The sequence below is a fragment of the Mus caroli genome, chromosome 2 (assembly GCF_900094665.2).
Source record: "Mus caroli chromosome 2, CAROLI_EIJ_v1.1, whole genome shotgun sequence".
Taxonomy (NCBI): domain Eukaryota; kingdom Metazoa; phylum Chordata; class Mammalia; order Rodentia; family Muridae; genus Mus; species Mus caroli.
In genome coordinates this window covers 119,771,254-119,789,171 of record NC_034571.1, presented here as the reverse complement: position 1 = coordinate 119,789,171, position 17,918 = coordinate 119,771,254, and the positions used below count along the sequence as shown (strand labels likewise).

At 45.8% G+C, this 17,918-nt stretch overlaps 2 protein-coding genes and 1 pseudogene across 6 annotated transcripts in view; 2 read left to right on the top strand and 1 right to left on the bottom strand.

Moving 5' to 3' along the window:
• Positions 1-6,803, top strand: part of Ncaph (non-SMC condensin I complex subunit H) — a 30,705-nt gene extending 23,902 nt beyond the window's left edge. The window contains exons 14-18 of one of the 2 annotated variants that reach the window (XM_021151630.1): positions 1,932-2,105; positions 3,144-3,260; positions 4,410-4,501; positions 4,688-4,763; positions 6,343-6,803. In XM_021151630.1, coding sequence (XP_021007289.1) covers positions 1,932-2,105; positions 3,144-3,260; positions 4,410-4,501; positions 4,688-4,763; positions 6,343-6,402 — 519 coding nt within the window. In that variant the 3' untranslated portion in view covers positions 6,403-6,803. The remainder of the gene's footprint in view (positions 1-1,931; positions 2,106-3,143; positions 3,261-4,409; positions 4,502-4,687; positions 4,764-6,342) is intronic. The other variant, XM_021151622.2, reaches the window with a different exon arrangement.
• A 6,375-nt stretch (positions 6,804-13,178) lies between these two features.
• Positions 13,179-17,918, bottom strand: part of Blvra (biliverdin reductase A) — a 23,977-nt gene continuing 19,237 nt past the window's right edge. For 3 of the 4 annotated variants that reach the window (XM_021155625.2, XM_029469253.1, XM_021155626.2), the window contains 2 exons: positions 15,032-15,203; positions 13,185-13,528 (listed from right to left, as the gene is read on the bottom strand). In XM_021155625.2, coding sequence (XP_021011284.1) covers positions 13,270-13,528; positions 15,032-15,203 — 431 coding nt within the window. In that variant the 3' untranslated portion in view covers positions 13,185-13,269. Of the gene's footprint in view, positions 13,529-15,031; positions 15,204-17,918 lie in introns of all 4 variants that reach the window. The other variant, XM_021155624.1, reaches the window with a different exon arrangement.
• Positions 16,935-17,312, top strand: LOC110289382 (annotated as a pseudogene).

The following is a 17,918-nucleotide window of genomic DNA, read 5'->3' as shown; positions in this document are numbered from 1 at the left end:
TTTTCCTTTTTCTGTTTCTACTACCCTATACAGGGTTTCCTTTGCCAGTCCTAATTTGTCCATAACTTGATAGTCCTCAGGGGTGTATCTAAAGCTGGTCTCTGACATCATAATAATCTTTAGGCTCCTTGACTGCCAGGATCATTGCTCCTTGGGCCACCTGTTTGGCGGTTAGATCTGCCATCTGATTCCCTTTAGCCACAGCATCTTAGGTCTTTCTCTGCAGGTGTCAACAGCCCTCTTTGTCTGTATATTGCTCCGTGCAGTGGCANAAGCATATCTGCTGTCAGTGTAAATGTTGATAGACTTCCCCTTTGCCATTCGTAGAGCTTGTATCAAAGCCACAAGTTCGGCTTTCTGGGCCGAAGTCCCTTCAGGGAGGCTGCTGGCCCAGATCACTTGCTTTCTGTCCACCACTGCTGCCCCCGCCTTCCGCTTACCTTCAACCACGAAGCTACTGCCATCCGTGTACCAGCTCAGACTCCCAGGCCAAGGCTGATCCTTCAGATCATTTCAAGTACCAGTTTCTTCTGCCAGAATGTCAGCGCAGTGATGAGTAGGTGAAGCGTCATCAGTCTCGGGCAGTAGGGTATCGGTATTGAAGACAGCAGGGGGAGCGAAGGTCACTCATTCAGTCAACAAAGGGCTCTGATAATGTGTCATAGGAGGTCATTCATTGGTCAGGGGGCTGTTGGTTGCTTTCAAGAGTGTGGGGTGCCACTACAGTTATTTGCTGTCCCAGAGTGAGCTTATCAGCATCCTTGACAAGTAATGCTACTGCAGCAATAGCTTTTAAGCAAGAAGGCCACCCCCTGGCAACAGGGTCTAACTTCTTGGATAGGTAAGCCACTGGCCTTTTCCAAGGTCCCAAAGTCTGAGTAAGGACTCTTCTGGTGACACCTGCTTTCTCATCCACATAAAGAGTGAAGGCTTGGTTAGGTCAGGCAAGGCCAAGGCTGGCCATCAGTAGGGCCTTTTTAATTTCTTTAAAGGCTTTCTGGTGATCTGGGGTCCACATATACACCTCCCCTTCCTTGGCTCGGGGGTACAACGGGGCAGCTAAGGTCGCAAACCCAGGTATCCAGAGCCTGCAGAAGCCAGCAGTGCCCAAGAATTCTCTTACTTGCCTTGGTGTAGTTGGGGTGGGGATCTGAGTTACAGTCTTTTTTTCTGGCTTCCTTTAGGCACCGCTTCCTGTCTCGAAGGTTGTATTTCAAATAAATAACTTCAGTCTGACACAGCTGAGCCTTTTTAGCTGAGGCTCGGTCCCCCAACTCACCTAATTCTGTTAAGCACATTGGTCTTCTAACAGTCCCTTTGAGTCTATGTGTGGGGCATTTTTATTCTAACCATCACACTGGGTGTGGTGGGACACACCTTCCAGTCTTGAGGTGGAGGAAGGTGAATGGAAAATCATCCTTAGCTACAAGGCAAGTTTAAGGTCACCTTGGCATTCATGAGACTCTGTATCCATCTAAAATATAAAAGGGCGTTGCTCCTGCTACCAAATTAGATAGCACCTGGGATTTCCTGTACTGTTTTTAGGTGGTAAGGATGGAACCTAGAACTCATATGAAATGTGTGTGTACTCTGTACTTAGCTACATGCCCAGCCCCTGTTCTGTGCTCTCGTTGGGCAAGGAATGCAGGCTGTGCTCCAGCGTTTTGGGAATGTTTTCTCTAAGATGAAATATTTATCTAGTTACTAAGCAAAGGGGACACTGGTCTCTGTGGTCATTCATTGCACTCTTTAAACTCATGCTTCCAAGGTCTCAGGCTGATAAGAGACCCCTCTCTCTGTAGTAGGGCTTATGTGAAGCAGGAAGAAGTGAGCGAGCAGGCCACGTTGGTGGGACTCTGCTTGCTTTGTGTACATGGAGTCTCTCCCATTGATAGCATCCACCAAACTTGAAGGGTTGTTTCCTTGCCCAGGCTGCTGACAGTGACTATGAAGAGGCAGACGATTTATTTGCGGATCCAGTTGGGACCCTTGACCTTGAGTCTGATCCAAAGACAACACAAGAGAATGGTCACGGTTCTCCTGAAAACCAAGGAGTAGATATCACAACTTACCAAGAGTTGAACTTGGTGGCTGAGCCTCAAAAGGTAAGGAAGAGACAGCAAGGAATTGTGTGGATTCCTGGCTGTTAAACTCCTCTCAGATGTGAGTCCCATCAGCCTGCGCTCCACTTGTTTTCCGGTTCCATCTTACCCTGTTATCTGAGTTTTGACACAGGGTTGTGCTGTCTAAACTGCTTACCAGTTACTGGCATTGACTACTTAGGTTATATGGTAGTGATATTTTTCCAAAGACCTTATTTTATCTTATTAACTTTTATTTACTGCTGTAGTGTTGAGAGTCAAACCCAAGCCATAAGTAGGAGTGGATTGGCCACACCAATAAAACACATGTAGGAAGGCTGCAGTGAGAGCCTTGCTGTGGGGCTCTGAATACCTTGGCCATTTTCAGTTCCTGTCATATGTTCAATACCTGATGCCTTATCCCAAGAGCCAGGCTGGGTGCTATCTGTTTCATATACTCATCTCTTACACTGCAATTCTCGGTCTTAATCTAAATTTCTTCTGATTAAAAGGAGTTAGGGTTGGTAGAGTGTTTACCTAGCACATACAAAGCCCTAGATTCAGTCCCATGCACTGGCTCATTCAGTTCTGGCTCATGAAAATTGGGCGTGGTGGGTCATACTTGTAATGCCAGCACTTGCTTGGAGGCAAGAGGTTGACAAGTTTAGGATCTAACAGTAAGCCCAGGCCAGACTCGGCTACACGAGACTCTTAAAAAGCAAAACAGCAAAATCCGAAAGGTGAAAACAGAAAGAAGTAAGATCTTTTTGCAGGGAACTCTGTATATGAGGTGGCTTTCTTTTTTTCTTTTGTTTTCGAGACAGGGTTTCACTTTGTAGCTCTGGCTGTCCTGGAACTCACTCTATAGACCAGACTGGTGTCTAACTCACAGAGATTCAGTTGCCTCTGTCTCAGAGGGCTGGCATCAAAGGTGTGTGCCATTATGCCTGGCTGGGATTCCTCCTTGATTTCCAACTTTTTCATTTGAGACTTCTATTTTACAGGAAATTGATAGTGAATGTTTTTCTTCTGCCTGATTTTGCTTTGTTACACCTATTCCAGGTGAATAAAATAGAAATTCATTACGCCAAGACTGCCAAAAAGATGGACATGAAGAAGCTGAAGCAGAGTATGTGGAGTCTGCTGACGAAGTTTTCTAGAAAGGAGGCTGACACAGAGGTAACATCACTCATGCTCCTTAGGTCCCCAGTGTGTAGGAAGGGAGAGCTGATGTCTACAGCTCACGATCCCTCAGTGTGGTCCACGGCCCAAAGCAGAGAGATGCAGTCACAGTTTAAAACAGATATCACCATAGCTTGGAAGAAGAGACTGTCCCAGCAGAGGAGCGGGCAGGTCACACAGCAAGCTCTATCTCACCTTACTGGTGATGAAAACGTGCAGATGCGAGCTTTCCCGTGCTGCCCTAGCAGCTGCGTGCTTTACAATCCTGACGGGCATTCGGAGTACTTACCCAGTAGCAACCGGACTTAAAATAGGACTTTTTGCAAAGTATTGTGACTACCTTACAAGTGTCAGAAAGTATGTATGCTTTGAAGTGGTGTTCTGACTTAGGAGGTCCATTCTCAGCAGGAACACTGGAGACATAATCACGCTGCCAGACCCCTTCTCCTGAGAGTGAAGCAGACTAAGTGTGCAGACCTAGAACCCTGATTCAGACCCATTGAGCTCTACAAACTCCATTCTTGCTTACACATTCTGCTGGCTGTGCAATGAAATGCATGATTATTGAGGACCCTAAGCCGTGTGGTCTTGGGTTTGTCAGAGACAGCCTCAGTCACAGTGTTAGTGTGTGTACAACAAACAGCAGAGGCTCTCACCTCAGAGAAAAGCCAATCCATTGACTCAGCTTTAGAGGTTTCAGTCTGCAGTGCGTTGGCACCATTGCTTTGGTCTTGTAGTAGTACTTTACAGAAGCACAAAGTAGGGTCTGATCATTCGTGTCATGGTTAGACTGTGAAGGAACAAGGAGGGCATATGGTCCACTATCCACAGTCACACCTTGGTGAATTCCAGTGACTCAGCCAGGCATGCTGGCTCATAACAGAAGCAGATGGACAGACCTCTGTAAGTTCAAGGCCAGCCTAGTTCACATAGTGAGTTTCAGGACTGCTAGGACTACATAGAAACCCTAGAACAAAACAAAAATTCTATCACCTCTTAAGAGTGCCAGTGTGGGGATCAAACCAAGCCCCATCCTGAAGGTCTCCAGAGAGTTAACCTTGCTTCCTCCAGTGCACTTTTCTTTATGGGATTGACAGTTTTGTAAGTTTCTGTTGTTTCAACCCATAAATATGCTTTTTTCCTTAGGAAAACCACACTGAAAATGGACAGGAAGGGGCCCCCGAGGAAGTGGCTGATGAGAAGAAACTCAGTGGGCTCACAAAAGACCTGCAGACGAGGTGTGTGCTGATCAACAGAGGGCTAGGGTGCGCTGTCCCCTCTGAGCCCTGGGCAACTTTCTTGGTGGGACTTTTAGCATGAAGGGCCGGCCCATTGTCCACCTCTTACGTTCTATAAAGACTTAAAGGAGCTGCATTGTCCTCTGGGTTGCATGACCTACTCAGTGCTTGCCCCTTTCTTCCCAGGCTGCCCCCGCTCATGGCTCAGAACCTCTCCATACCCCTGGCTTTTGCCTGTCTTCTGCACTTAGCAAATGAAAAGGTAGGTCATCCAAGTAAGTATGGGGGCGTTCGAATCCACCTCTGCCAGCTCACTAGAGCTTTTACAGCAGATCTTCCGAGCGTTGCCACATTAGTGGGTAAGAGCACACACTCCTCTTCAGTCCCCAGCATCCATATCGAGCAACACACAACTCTTCTAGCTGCAGCTCAAGGAGATCCGACACCCTTGGCCTTTAACACAAACACACACTGAGAGACATGGACACACACATGAATAAAATAAAAAGTTGTTTTTCTAGATAGGGTTTCTCTGTGTAGCCCTGGCTATCTTGGAACTTGCTCTGTAGACCAGACTGGCCTCAAATGCAGAGATCTGCTGCCTCTGCCTACTGAGTGCTGGGATTGAGGTGTGTACCACCACCATCACCTAGCTCAGTAAAAATAAAAATCTTTTTATAAAAAAAAAAAAAAAAAAAACAAGCCCATGGGGGCTAGAGAGACAGGCACACAGCACCTGTCTGTGCTTATGGTAGTCGAAGCGTCTCTGTGTGGTTCCTGACAGAAGCTGAAGTACCTGTCATGCCAGCAACCCAAAGAAAGGCTAAGAAAAGCTGACTAACTGACTGGGGTGTACTGTTACCACCCTGACAAGAGTGTGCACAGCGGCCATTGAGACTCAATTGACGCAGGAGCATGGCTCACTGAGGCCCCTGCTCTGCAGCTCTGCCCCATTCCCTAGTGATGGCGAAGGTTTTAGCAGCCTGGCTCCCTCCTGCTGCAGTCAAGTCTACCCCGTAGAGGTTTGGATATCTGAAGAATGCAAGATGGCCACAGCCCATGTGCTGTCAGGCTGACACAGGATTGGACATTTCCTAAGAGTTCTATGATGATTTAGAGCTCAGCACCTCCATGGAAGACATTCCCCGAACACTCATCCCAGACGTTCCTTTAGTCACTCCCATGTGGACCCTAGTCATCCTCTGCTGTGTGGTGGGGCTTAGGGACGGATGGGCCCTGCTGCTCCTCCCTCTGCCTCCGTATGGAGCAGCATACAATTGATCAGCATACAACTGAACTGGAACCACCCCCACCCCACGCTAGAGAGCAAACTTAGGCCTTACATGTTAGGCAAGGGTTCTACCACTGAACTCTCCCCCATCTCAACAGCTTCTAGAACCTGAGCTACAACATACCAAGAAGACAAGTTAGGGGAGGGTGTGGGGCGGGTGTGAGTGCCAGCAGGTCCCACCACTGCACCTTTGAGGGAAAAAGACAGTCTTCTCTCGGTAGTCAGCTAGCCCTAAGGGAAAAGCTGCCTGAAGTTAAGATGAGAGAGGTGTAGCAGCCGGGAATGGGGTAATGGCCTGGGGGCCTATGTTGGTCTTCTGTGGGAGTCCTGTCAGCTGCAGCAGAGACGGAGAAGGATCTCTGCTTTTCCCTGCACTTTGGCAAGGCCTGAGAAGCAACTTTGTGAAACTGTATTTGCCACGAGATGATTCTCCTTGTGATGATGAAACAGCTCGTTCTCCGTGGTCACCTTGTCTCCTCAACTAAAATGTGTCTCAGGATTCTGTTCTCAAGTCTATCAAAGCCTGTGTTTCTTTCTTCTCTTCCCTCAGAATCTGAAGCTAGAAGGCACAGAGGATCTTTCTGATGTTCTGGTGATGCAAGGGGACTGAGTCCACTTTGAGACGTCTGCAGCAGGATGCCCATGACTTCCTGGTGGCCGTGGAGAGGTTCTGGGTCTGTAGTGTGGCTATAGCCAACCACCACAGTGCTGGTTCTCGGGATGCCACCACGCTAGGAAGCTCCATGCTGTTGGAAGGTCTCACGTGGGTAATGTCCACCTAGGAGAGGGGAGCCCTTTAGTCTGGAGTATACAGACAGTCTGATCTTTATATCCATGTGCTTCTGGTCACTTTCTGTGACCGTCCCACTTTCTATTCTGTACTGTCGAGAATAGTTTCTCCATAGCCTCTTTCTGTCCTTAAAGAATTCCCAGGTCTATGTACATAAAATTTATCATTTTTAAACTTGTAAGTGTATTTAATACCCCAAAATAAAACTATTCTGGCAAGTGTCTGAGTGCCCAGTAAACAGTATCAGTGTCACACACACACACCCACTCCCCTCACCCCTGTCTGTTATCCCCTTAGGAGGCCACACCCATCGGGCCAGGGTACATAAAAGGCAAGAGGAAACAGAACAGCTGTTTGTAGGTCAGATCTGTATTTAAGCACCTATGGACTCTGGGGGAGGGGTGGCAGTAGCAAAGGTGATAGAAGTGTTCTCTTGTCCTCCTGTGACTTCACTTAGCCTGGACCCCACTTGGGGAGTACACCAAGTTAAAGAGGACAGAACACAGAAGGGGGAAGGTTGTTTCAGGGACAGGCCTTGAGCTTATGCATCCTGAATCTCTGGCAGCCACCTTGCTGCTGTGCTGTTGTAGTCATGGGCTACACGATGACTCCCCAGTGTCCTCACACACACCTTGATCTTTCCATTCCCAGTCACCAGCAAGTTCAGACGCCTTCTGTCTTCTAGCTCCACACTGCAGGGCTGGGACCACTCATCCAGCTCTACAGAATTCATGCTCCCAGATATAAAATGTCTTCTCATACCTTGGGGAAATGAGCGTCAAGGTGGCTTGCAGTGTGCCTTGGGTCCCTGTCACTCATTGTCCTGGTCAGCATCTGGGATGATGGACAAGAAGCAAGAGTGCAATTGGTAATTCTTTTTGTTTTTTGTTTTTCAAAACAGGATTTCTCTGTGTAGCCCTTGCTGTCCTGGAACTCACTTTGTAGACCAGGCTGGCCTCGAACTCAGAAATCCGCCTGCCTCTGTCTCCCGAGTGCTGGGATTAAAGGCGTGCACCACCATGCCTGGTGCAATTGGTAATTCTTACTTATAAATTGCTGTAAGCCCAAACAAAGGGCAGTCCCTTCCTCTGTGGCTTCCTGGGGAGAGGCGAACTGTTCATCAGATTAGGCACCAATGCTAGACAAAGAAATAGTGTCCAGCTTGGTGAGGCAGTGAGTGTCCGCTGATGGGAGCATGAGTGACAAAGGCAGCTACCTCCTGAGCCTGCCTGAGCATGGAGGAGCACTTACAGGGCCTCCCTGCTGCTCCTGCTCGCTTCAGGCAGCTCCAGCAGTCTCTAGCAGTTGTCCTGTTTATGGGTGGCAGGGCCTTGTGAGTCAGGTACCATGACCTCCCTCCTCTCAGTACAAGGGAATGTTTCAACATGGAGGAAAGAACCACACCCCCCCAAACATGCTTTCTAAATCATGTTCAAAGTAGTATCTGCTTTCCTCTGCTCCATCACAAGGTTTCGGAGATTATGAATATAATTTAGTAGGAGCAGTCCGGCCCTGTGCTGTGGGCGAGTGGTTCCCACACCAGGAGGTACCAGTCCTGGCTCAGCTTTTAGTCTCTCACTTTGACTGGCCAAGCCTCCTTCTCCTCAGCTATCACTTTTCTGTAGCAGGACATCTTATTTCTCCCATTTATGGTACCTTTTTGTCCAAGACATTTTTACAATCGGTATATAGGATATCACACACAAGTCAATCACTCACTTATAATACATCTAAAACAACTCAAAAGACAAGGACGCTTCTTAAATCTAAGTGTGCAGGTAGAGCTGCATATCTTAATGACCAGAAGGCAGTTTTAGATGAAGTTGGCATTTGGATGCCTTCTCCCCATGTGGCCCTCTCCCACTTGATGAATTCTACACTGGGAGGATCCCAGCACTCCTGTATCTCTCACCCTGGAGCTGCCTTGGGATGGTCCAGCATTCACGCAGGACCTAAACTACTTCCCAGTGTCACTCCTGACTACTGCTCTTGCCATTGTCCACACACTTTAATCTCTCCATTCACAGTCACCACCAGCTATCCTTCCTGACTTCCATATTATACTCCAGTTACAGCCACCATCTTAAAACACAACTCTAGCCATGTCTAAAGTATCTGTGTCCTCAGTTTGAAGAAGAAACGCCTACACTACTACACTGGGTTGAGAAGGTCCTAGGAGGCTGGGCCCCATGTGTCCAACCCCAGCTTCCTGTGGGTGCAGAACAAGTACCAGCCACAGGCTCCCATCTCTGGGTTATAACACCTTAGAACCTCTGTACTGCCTGTCAGGATGCCCTCCCAACATCATTTCTCCATGGTCACTGTCTTAGTGTTTACTGCTGTGAACAGACACCATGACCAAGGCAAGTCTTATAAAAAACAAACAAACAAACATTTACTTGGGGCTGGCTTACAGGCTCAGAGGTTCAGTCCATTATCACCAAGGTGGGAGCATGGCAGTATCCAGGCAGGCATGGCACAGGCAGAGAGAGCTGAGAGTTCTATGTCTTCATCCAAAGGCTGCTAGTGGAAGACTGACTTCCAGGCTACTAGGGTGAGGATCTTAAGCCTACACCCACAGTGACACACCTACTCCAACCAGGTCACACCTATTCCAACAAGGCCACACCTCCAAATGGTGCCACTCCCTGGCCCAAAAATATACAAACCATCACAGTCACTGTCTTAGTTACTATTCTATTGCTATGAAGACACCATGACCAAGGCAACTTGTATCTTTTTGGGTCTCTACTCTAGCTGTTTTGGAATTCTTTAGATCAGGCTGGCCTTAAACTCAGAACTCTGCCAACCTAGCATTGGGTCTAAAAGTATGCAACAATTGGAGACAGACTGGATCTGGGGTGGATCCATTCCTTGTCCCCAGTGGGCTTGTAGCCATATCATAACGCAAAATGCATTCAGTCTAACTTCAAAAGTCTCCATAGTCTATCAAACCTCAAATCCCACACCCAGTGACAATGTGGGGATGTAAGAGCCAGCCCTAACCTGATAGCGCGGTATTATTGCCTACCTAAAAATGAACTGCTCTATCCTAGACATTAGCTGAGTAATGTGGTGGCTAAAGAAACAATATGGGCCGGGTGGTGGTGGCGCACACCTTTAATCCCAGCACTTGGGAGGCAAAGGGAGGTGGATTTCTGAGTTCGAGGCCAGCCTGGTCTACAGAGTGAGTTCCAGGACAGCCAGGGCTATACAGAGAAACCCTGTCTTGAAAAACAAACAAACGAAAAGAAACGTAATATGGAGCTAGGCATTCTTTAAGGGCTATTGGCCGGTTGCTCTGGGAGGGCTGGGAGATCCTAGTGGCTCTTATCTTAAATAGGGCAAGGGGCTGAGAGGTCCTGAGAGTTGCCTTCACTTCGGTAAAGCTTGCTTACCACTGTGGGGAGAGAGTGAAATAGACTTTTTATTACTATGTATTGGAAGAAAGCAACAACTGAGGGAAGTTAAGCAGTTTTCCTGTCCAGCTATGATTCTGTGGATAATTGTAACACGCGCCTTTCTGATTTCCACTTTTAAAACCCCATCTTACCCTTCTACACAGCATGCTCTTTGGCTCTAAGACTGTTGTCCTGCTTTTAGCAGCAAGAATAAATTCATTAATCTATATTTGAATTGAGTATAATCTTTGGTCTTTCCCAGTAGATTTGAATGCTACAAGAAGACACAAGGCCACACTTCCTTATCTTTCCCAAAAGTTTGGCCAACCATGGTCCAAGCATTCAAGACATGAGCGTATAGGGGTCACTTTTACTTAAACCATCACCTTCCATTCCTTGGGTCCCATGGGCTTGAGCCATATCATAATATAAAATGCATTCAATCTAACTTAAAAGTCCCTATATTCTATCATAGGCCTCAACATTGCTTAAAAATCTGAAAGTCTCCTCTGAGACTCAAGGCAATGTCTTAATTTTAACCCCTGTAAAATAAAAAAAAAAGGAAATTACATAATTCCAGCATATAATGGCACAGAATATGCATTACTATACCAAAAGGTAGGAAAGGGAGCATAGGAGGAAACAGTGGAGCAAAGCAAGCCAGACCCAGCAGGACGAACTCCAAACTCTGCATCACCACATCTGATGTCAGGATGCTCTTGAGTTCTTCTGTTCCTTTCATCCTTACAACACACTTCTCTCTCTTGAGCTGGTTCTACTTGGGCTGTAGCTCTCCTTGGCAAGTATTGTGAGATCCATAAAACAAAAATGCCTCTCACCTGTAAGTCCCTTGCCCAAGGACAGACACTTCCTGAGACGCTGGGGGCTGTTGTTCATATGAGATAAGTCATACATTTTCACTTCCCTAACAAGTTTGGCTGACCCAGGTGCAGTGGACATACGTGATCACACTTAGGCTGGAAATACATCAGGAAATATGCTTGTCCCCTATTGGATGAAGCCAGTGAGGGGCGGTGTATATAGCCTTATAAGTTGCCAGTATAACTCCTGGCCATTTTCTAGGAACCCCAAAATGGATCTAACCAGAGTCCATCAGCCAATATTTAATTAAAGCTTGCTTCAAATTTGGCTCAAAGCTGTGGTAGTGGTCTTATTCTCACCCCGTGGGATTGACAGTATCCCACAGCTCTGGCATCTCCAAGATCTTAGGGTCTCCAACACAATCCAGGCTTCATTTTCAGTTTCATGTGATGGCTTCTCCAGTCCTCCATGCAGGAACTCCCTGGCCACAGCCTGGCGTCACCAGCTTTCCTTTATAGTGGAGGAAGAAATCACAGCCCGTTTGCTCACTGCTGCATCCTTCTTGACTGAAGCAGGTCCAAGTTGCTGAAGCTGCCAAATCCTGCTTCCTGCTTGGGATGGAGCTGCCACCTTCCTTACATTTGTATAAGCTTTGATTCCTGGATGCGCTCCTTTGTTGAATAAGCTTTCCTTTGCTGTAGGAGGCCCTTTTACTGGTTGCAAGTTTAGCTGGGTGGGGTCTTCTAGGAGACACCATTCTCTATTCCATTTCTCATCAGGCCTTTCTTTAAACTTGGGCTCTCTGAGCCCAAGACTTAACTCCGACATTATAATTCCTGGTGTTCTTTTTCTCTTCAAATTGTACATTTTGTTTTGTTTTGTATACATACAAGACATGAAGGTAAGAGGACTGACTACCCTGGGGACAGAAGAGGATTGTAGGAAAGGGTAGAGCAGTGGCTCTCAGCCTTCCTAATGCTGCAACCCTCTAATACAGTTCTTCATGTTGTGGTGACTCCCAACCATAAGTTATTTCATTGCTACTTCATAACTGTAATTTTTAGTTATGAATTATAATGCAAATATCTGATATGCAACCTCTAGGAGGGTTGAGACCTACAGGTTGAGAACCACTTGGGTAGTAGCCAATGTCAGATTAATTTGAAGGTGAAAAAGGTGAGCAGGGCTGGAGAGATGACGCTGCTCTTCCACAGGTCCTGGGTTCAATTCCCAGCAACCACATGGTGACTCATAACTATTTGTAATGGGATCTGATGCCCTCTTCTGGTGTGTCTGAAGACAGCGACAATATACTCATAAAATAAATGAATCTTTAAAAAAAAGAAAAAGTGAGCAGAGTTTATGATCCACGTGTATGAAAACATTATAATGAAACCTGTTCATTTTAAAAAGCAGTAAGCGGCTAGTGAGATGACTCGGGTTAAGAATACCAGCTGCTCCCCTAGAGGTCCCCAGTTCAATTCATAGCAACCACAAGGTGGCTCTCAATCATTTATAAAGGGTTCTTATGCCCTCTTCTGACATGTAGGTGTGCATGCAGATAAGGCACGCACTCCTACATTAAAAAAAAAAAAAAAGGCTGTAAGAAATAAAATCAGCTATGGAGAAAATGCAAGAGATGCAGGTCCCAGACTCTGCTCAACCCAAGGCAGCAGAGGCGCATCCCTATGGGCTGCTGCCAGGACACTCTCTTGGCAAACTGTCAGCTCTTTCTGGTGGACTTCTGAGTGTTCAGCCTGAGCTAAAGAACTCATCAAGCTGTTCTTTTAAATAATAATCTCGGGAGCGCAGTGCTGCCCGATACCATCTCCTATATCTGGATTATATTTCACACCAAGTCATTTCTCTCCCCAGGACTCTCTCCTGTAGGCCCAGCTGCCACACCACACTATTGCCAGGGCTTGCTCTAGACCACTTCATTGTCTTTTTATCCCACATTTACTTCCCACAAACTCAAGTGACTCTCCCAGCAGTGCACAGGGGTAGCCGTGTTCTTCATATTCTTGTCATTTTTTATCATTTGCACCCTTCCACCAAAGCCCCTCCCCTCCACTAACATACAAGTTACCCACTGGTTAGTAAGACAGGATTACCAGCAACTAGTAGTGACTATGAGGGACAGACACATTTCCTACAGGATGGATTGCAGCTCAAGGTAAGTGGTTTGGATATGGGTAGACCTTTAAATCTTTTTTCTTTTCTTTTATTTTTTTTCTGCCTGGATGACTTCAAGCTGTTCCATAAGAATGAAAATAGCATTGGCTATATCCTCCTCGTAAGGTTTTCCTTATTCCTACAGGATGGCCCCAGCACCAAGTATCACCCCCGACACAGTCATTAACACTATTCTTGTTCTGTTTATCCAGAGTATTTTATTGTAAGAGCTAAACTGTTGATAAGACCGAACCCTGGCCCCGTTTCAGAGGTATCTGAAGCTTCCTCCTCACTGCTTCCGGTGGCACAGCCTCTGGATGTCGCTGGCCAGCCCCAGGCAATGCATGATGCGCTTCTTCTCAGCGGCCAGGTCTTCTGCAGAGACCTGGCCCAAGAGCTTCTGGATAAATATATCCTGATCTTTCAGGAAAATGTTCTTATTGACTCCTACATTTGGCACTTCCTCCAAGGACCCAGATTTGAAGTGGAAGCTTATCTGTCTGTTCCTTTTTAAGCCAGGCCCCTTCTCTTCAATCCATGACAATGGACTGCAATGACAAAAAGAAAAAAAAGATTCCTCCTATTAAAAATGACACTGGACAGAGCTGGAGGGGGTAAGTGCATGTAGTGCCTGTTGTGCAAGCAGAGGGCAAGAGCTGGGATCCCATACAAAAGCGGTACTTGCTGGCAGCCCACTTAATTCCAGAACTTAGGACTCTAGGAAGGCTGCTATCCAGACTCATGGAACTTGCAAGGTCTGGACTCAGTGAAAGACCCTGGCTCAGTAAATAGAGACTGGTCAAGGAGGACGATAGCATCCAACATCAACTTCCAGCTTCCACATGTATGTGCACACGTGCAAGCACACACATATGAACACATGTAGGTACTCACACCTGACTTCATGTGATTTCACCTTCCCTGGAAAGCTGCCTCTCGGTGGTGGCTCAGTACCACCACACCACTCAAAGGCTACAGTGACTATTTTCTAATCTTACTATAGCCGAGTTTTTATTTCGTCGTGTCATCTCATGTCATCCATTTGCCACTAGGATAGCAATATTCTCCTGTTGATAGCAAAGCACCTCTGTATCTATTTCACTTCCTTGACCTGACTCACAGTTTTCCCCAAAATACTCCTTTACCTATGTTTCCTTATCTATCTATCTATCTATCTATCTATCTATCTATCTATCTATCTATCTATCAGAGCTATGATATCTGGCCATAGAAAACACCAAACTGCCTAGTTGATTGTGATTTCAAGCAAATACGTCACTGAATATAACAAAAGATAACAAAAGCTGACCATACTCTATCCAAAAAGCAGACCCCATGCCTGTTTTGCAAAGTTCACAGAACAAGCTGAGTGTATTGGTAAGTCTAGCTAAAGTATGAAATTCTTGAGTCTGAGGTGTGTTGCACAATCTATACAGTAAACTGAAGGCCAGCCTGGGCTTCATATTCACTGATTTTACTTTAATTCTGGATAAAATAAATTTGATTTATTCCAGTTTTGTCTATTTAAGACAACTTCATATATCCTTCCAAATAACAGAGTGTTGCAGTCTGAGACAATATAGATAACCAATGTGTTTCTTGCACCTCAGTTTTCTCCTAACTAAAAACTTTCAATGGTAGTAACGGCAGATGCTTGTGTGTTTGCTACTACTTGGGCTGAGACAGAAAGACTGCTTGAGCCTAGGAGTTTGGGATTAGCTTGGACAAGTCAGTGACATCCTATCTCTTTGATAAATAGAAAAATAAGTAAATAATAAAGCTTAAACTAATAACTTACATAACTTAATTACTTGCAACTTGGCTTGTTTCTGTAAGCCATTATTTATGTAATGGCAACTGGACTTACCTTGCTCTTTCATACCTGAGAGGGTACAAAGAATGAAAGGCAACGTGAACAGTAGTTCTCCTGACAGGAGCAGGCACCCGTCTTGGGTCTGAATGCCTGGCAATGGTCTTTCAGGTCCTCGTCAGAGTTTCCTTACGAATACCTGAGGATGTTACGAAATCTCTTACTGCTCCTCACTACTCACCGTTTGTTCTGGGTCTCGAGCTGCACGGTCATTTTCATATATTGATCTTCTTTTCGGTCTTCCATGGTGGCAGAAATAAAAGAAAGCTCCCCAAAGAGGGAGACCAGCCAGGTCAGGCGAGAAATGCCACTGAACGCAGGGAAGCCAAATTTCTCTTCTTCCAGTGGGCTGGCTGCAAGACAACACAAATGCTAAGAGAGGTGGGAAAAGGGGGAAAAGGAACTGTCTCACAAACATCACACCCAGGGAAGCTGGGAAGGGGCCCAGCAGAGTGATCTGAGAAAAGGACATCCCGCCTCAGGGTGCATGCGTGTACAGTGATCAATAAAGGATGGAAAGTGAGGTGAGTAAGTGGAAAAAAAAAAGTATTTTATTTAAATTTTTGAAAAATTTCTTTTTTTTATTCAATATTGTTAGTAAAATAAGGCAAACAAGCAACAGGAGTCAATACAGCCAGAGAGAATTAAAAAGTTTGTTATTGGGCTGGATAGATGGATGGCTCAGCAGTTAAGAGCACTGACTGAGCCGGGCAGTGGTGGCCACACCTTTGATTCTAGCACTTGGGAGGCAGAGGCAGGCAATTTATGAGTTTGAGGCCAGCCTGGTCTACAGAGTGAGTTCCAGGACAGCCAGGGCTACACAGAGAAACCTTGTCTCGAAAAACAAAACAAAACAAAACAAAACAGCACTGACTACTCTTTCAGAGGTCCTGAGTTCAAATCTCAGCAACTAAATGGTGGCTCACAACCATCTGTAATGCCCTCTTCTGATGTGTCTGAAGACAGCTTCAGTGTACTTACATATAATAAATAAAATCTAAAAGGAAAAAAAAAGTTTGTTGTTTTGTCTTTGTTTTCGAGAGGGGGAGGGAGAGGAAGAGGGAGTTGGGTAGACTTGGTGGGAGGAACTGGGAGAAGTTAGGGGAAAAACATGATCAAAATACACTGCACAATTTTTTTTCTAAGGAAAAAAAAAACATTTTGCCAGGCGTGGTGGCACATGCCTTTAATCCTAGCACTCGGGAGGCAGAGGCAGGCAGATTTCTGAGTTCAAGGCCAGCCTGGTCTACAGAGTGAGTTCCAGGACAGCCAGGGCTACACAGAGAAACCCTGTCTCAAAAAACCAACATTTTAACATAGGAGTGCTGTCTGCTTGTACACCCAAGTGCCAGATCTCTTTATAAATGGTCGTAAGCCACCATGTAATTGCTGAGAATTCATCTCAAGACCTTTGGAAGAGTAGCCAGTGTCCTTAAAGGCTCAGCCATCCGTCCAGATCAAAAAATGTTTTAAAAATATTTTAGATTTCTATTTCTAATATACTGAATCCAATTATTTATGCATGTGAGTATATATATATATATATATATATACATATATACATATATACATATATATTCATATGCATATATAGATTCTTGTAAGTCTTGCCTGTGCAGACAGCAGGCTGGCCTCAAACTCAGATATCTACCTGCCTCTGCCTTCCAAGTGCTGGGATTAAAGGCATGCGCCACCTCTGCCCCGCTTAATCACATTTTTTATTTATTTACATTCCACAAATGTTGCACCCCTTCCCGTGCCCCTCTCTCCAAGTTCTTCACCCCATCCTCCATCCCCTTTGCTTCTGAAAGGGTCACCTTTTAAGTCAGGTTATAGCAAATGATTCAATCTCATTAAGGAAAAATGAAAACAGAGAGATGGTTGATCTTCCCTGTCAGCCTGGTTAGATTTGGGATCACCTAGGGTCACACTTTTGGGTGTGACTTTAAGGGAGTTAAGAGAGTTTTTCCCTGAGGAAGAATCATTATGAATGTAGTTCTGCCCACAATGGGCTGAAGTCCTGGCTGAATAAAAAATAGAAAAGGCTCTCAAACCAGGCGGCCTCAGCCGTGAACAAAGCCGAAATGGCCAAGATTAAGGCTCGGGACCTGGGCAGCAAAAAGGAGGAGCTATTGAAACAACTGGACGATTTGAAGGTCGAATTGTCCCAGCTTGGCATTGCCGAAGTGACAGGCGGTGCCGCGTCCAAGCTCTCCAAGATACGAGTCATTCGCAAATCCATTGTCCGAGTCCTACTGTCATTAAGCAGACTCAAAAAGAAAACCTCAGGAAATTCTACAAGGGCAAGAAATACAAGCCCCTGGACCTGTGACCCAAGACTATGGCCACCGGCTCACCAAACAGAGACCAAGAAGACCAAGAAGCAGCAGTGGAAGGAGTGGCTATACCCACTGCGCAAGTCAAGGCCTGAGACGACAACCACAATAAAGTGCAAGACTTAACTGGAAAAAACAAAAAACTTGAAAGGACGGTTGGAGAGATGGCTCAGCAGTTAAGAGCACTGACTGCTCTTCCAGAGGTCCTGAGTTCAAATCCCAGCAAGGTTGTGGTGGCTCATAACCTTCTCTAATGAGGATCCGATGCCCTCTTCTGGTGTGTCTGAAGACAGCGACAGTGTACTCACATATATAAAATAAATAAATCTTTAAAAAACTTTAAAAACTTTAAAAAAAAGTTTTTTAAAACAGTGGAAAAGAAAAACGTGAGCTAAGTAGCAGCACTCGGCTTCTTGACTGAGGAGACGATGTTAATCTCCTGCCACAGAGTCCTCTCTGTCGGTGGTGGACTGTATTATCCCCTTCAACAGTACAAAACAGACACTTCCTGAAGCCGCTGTGGCAGGTGTTTTGTCCTAACTATAAAAGTTATAATATAGATGTTTTTATTGTTCTTGTATGAAATTCTTTAAAGATAATTAAAAAATAATACTTATTAAAAATAGACAGTGAACTATGCCGCCGGGCGTGGTGGCGCACGCCTTTAATCCCAGCACTCGGGAGGCAGAGGCAGGCGGATTTCTGAGTTCGAGGCCAGCCTGGTCTACAAAG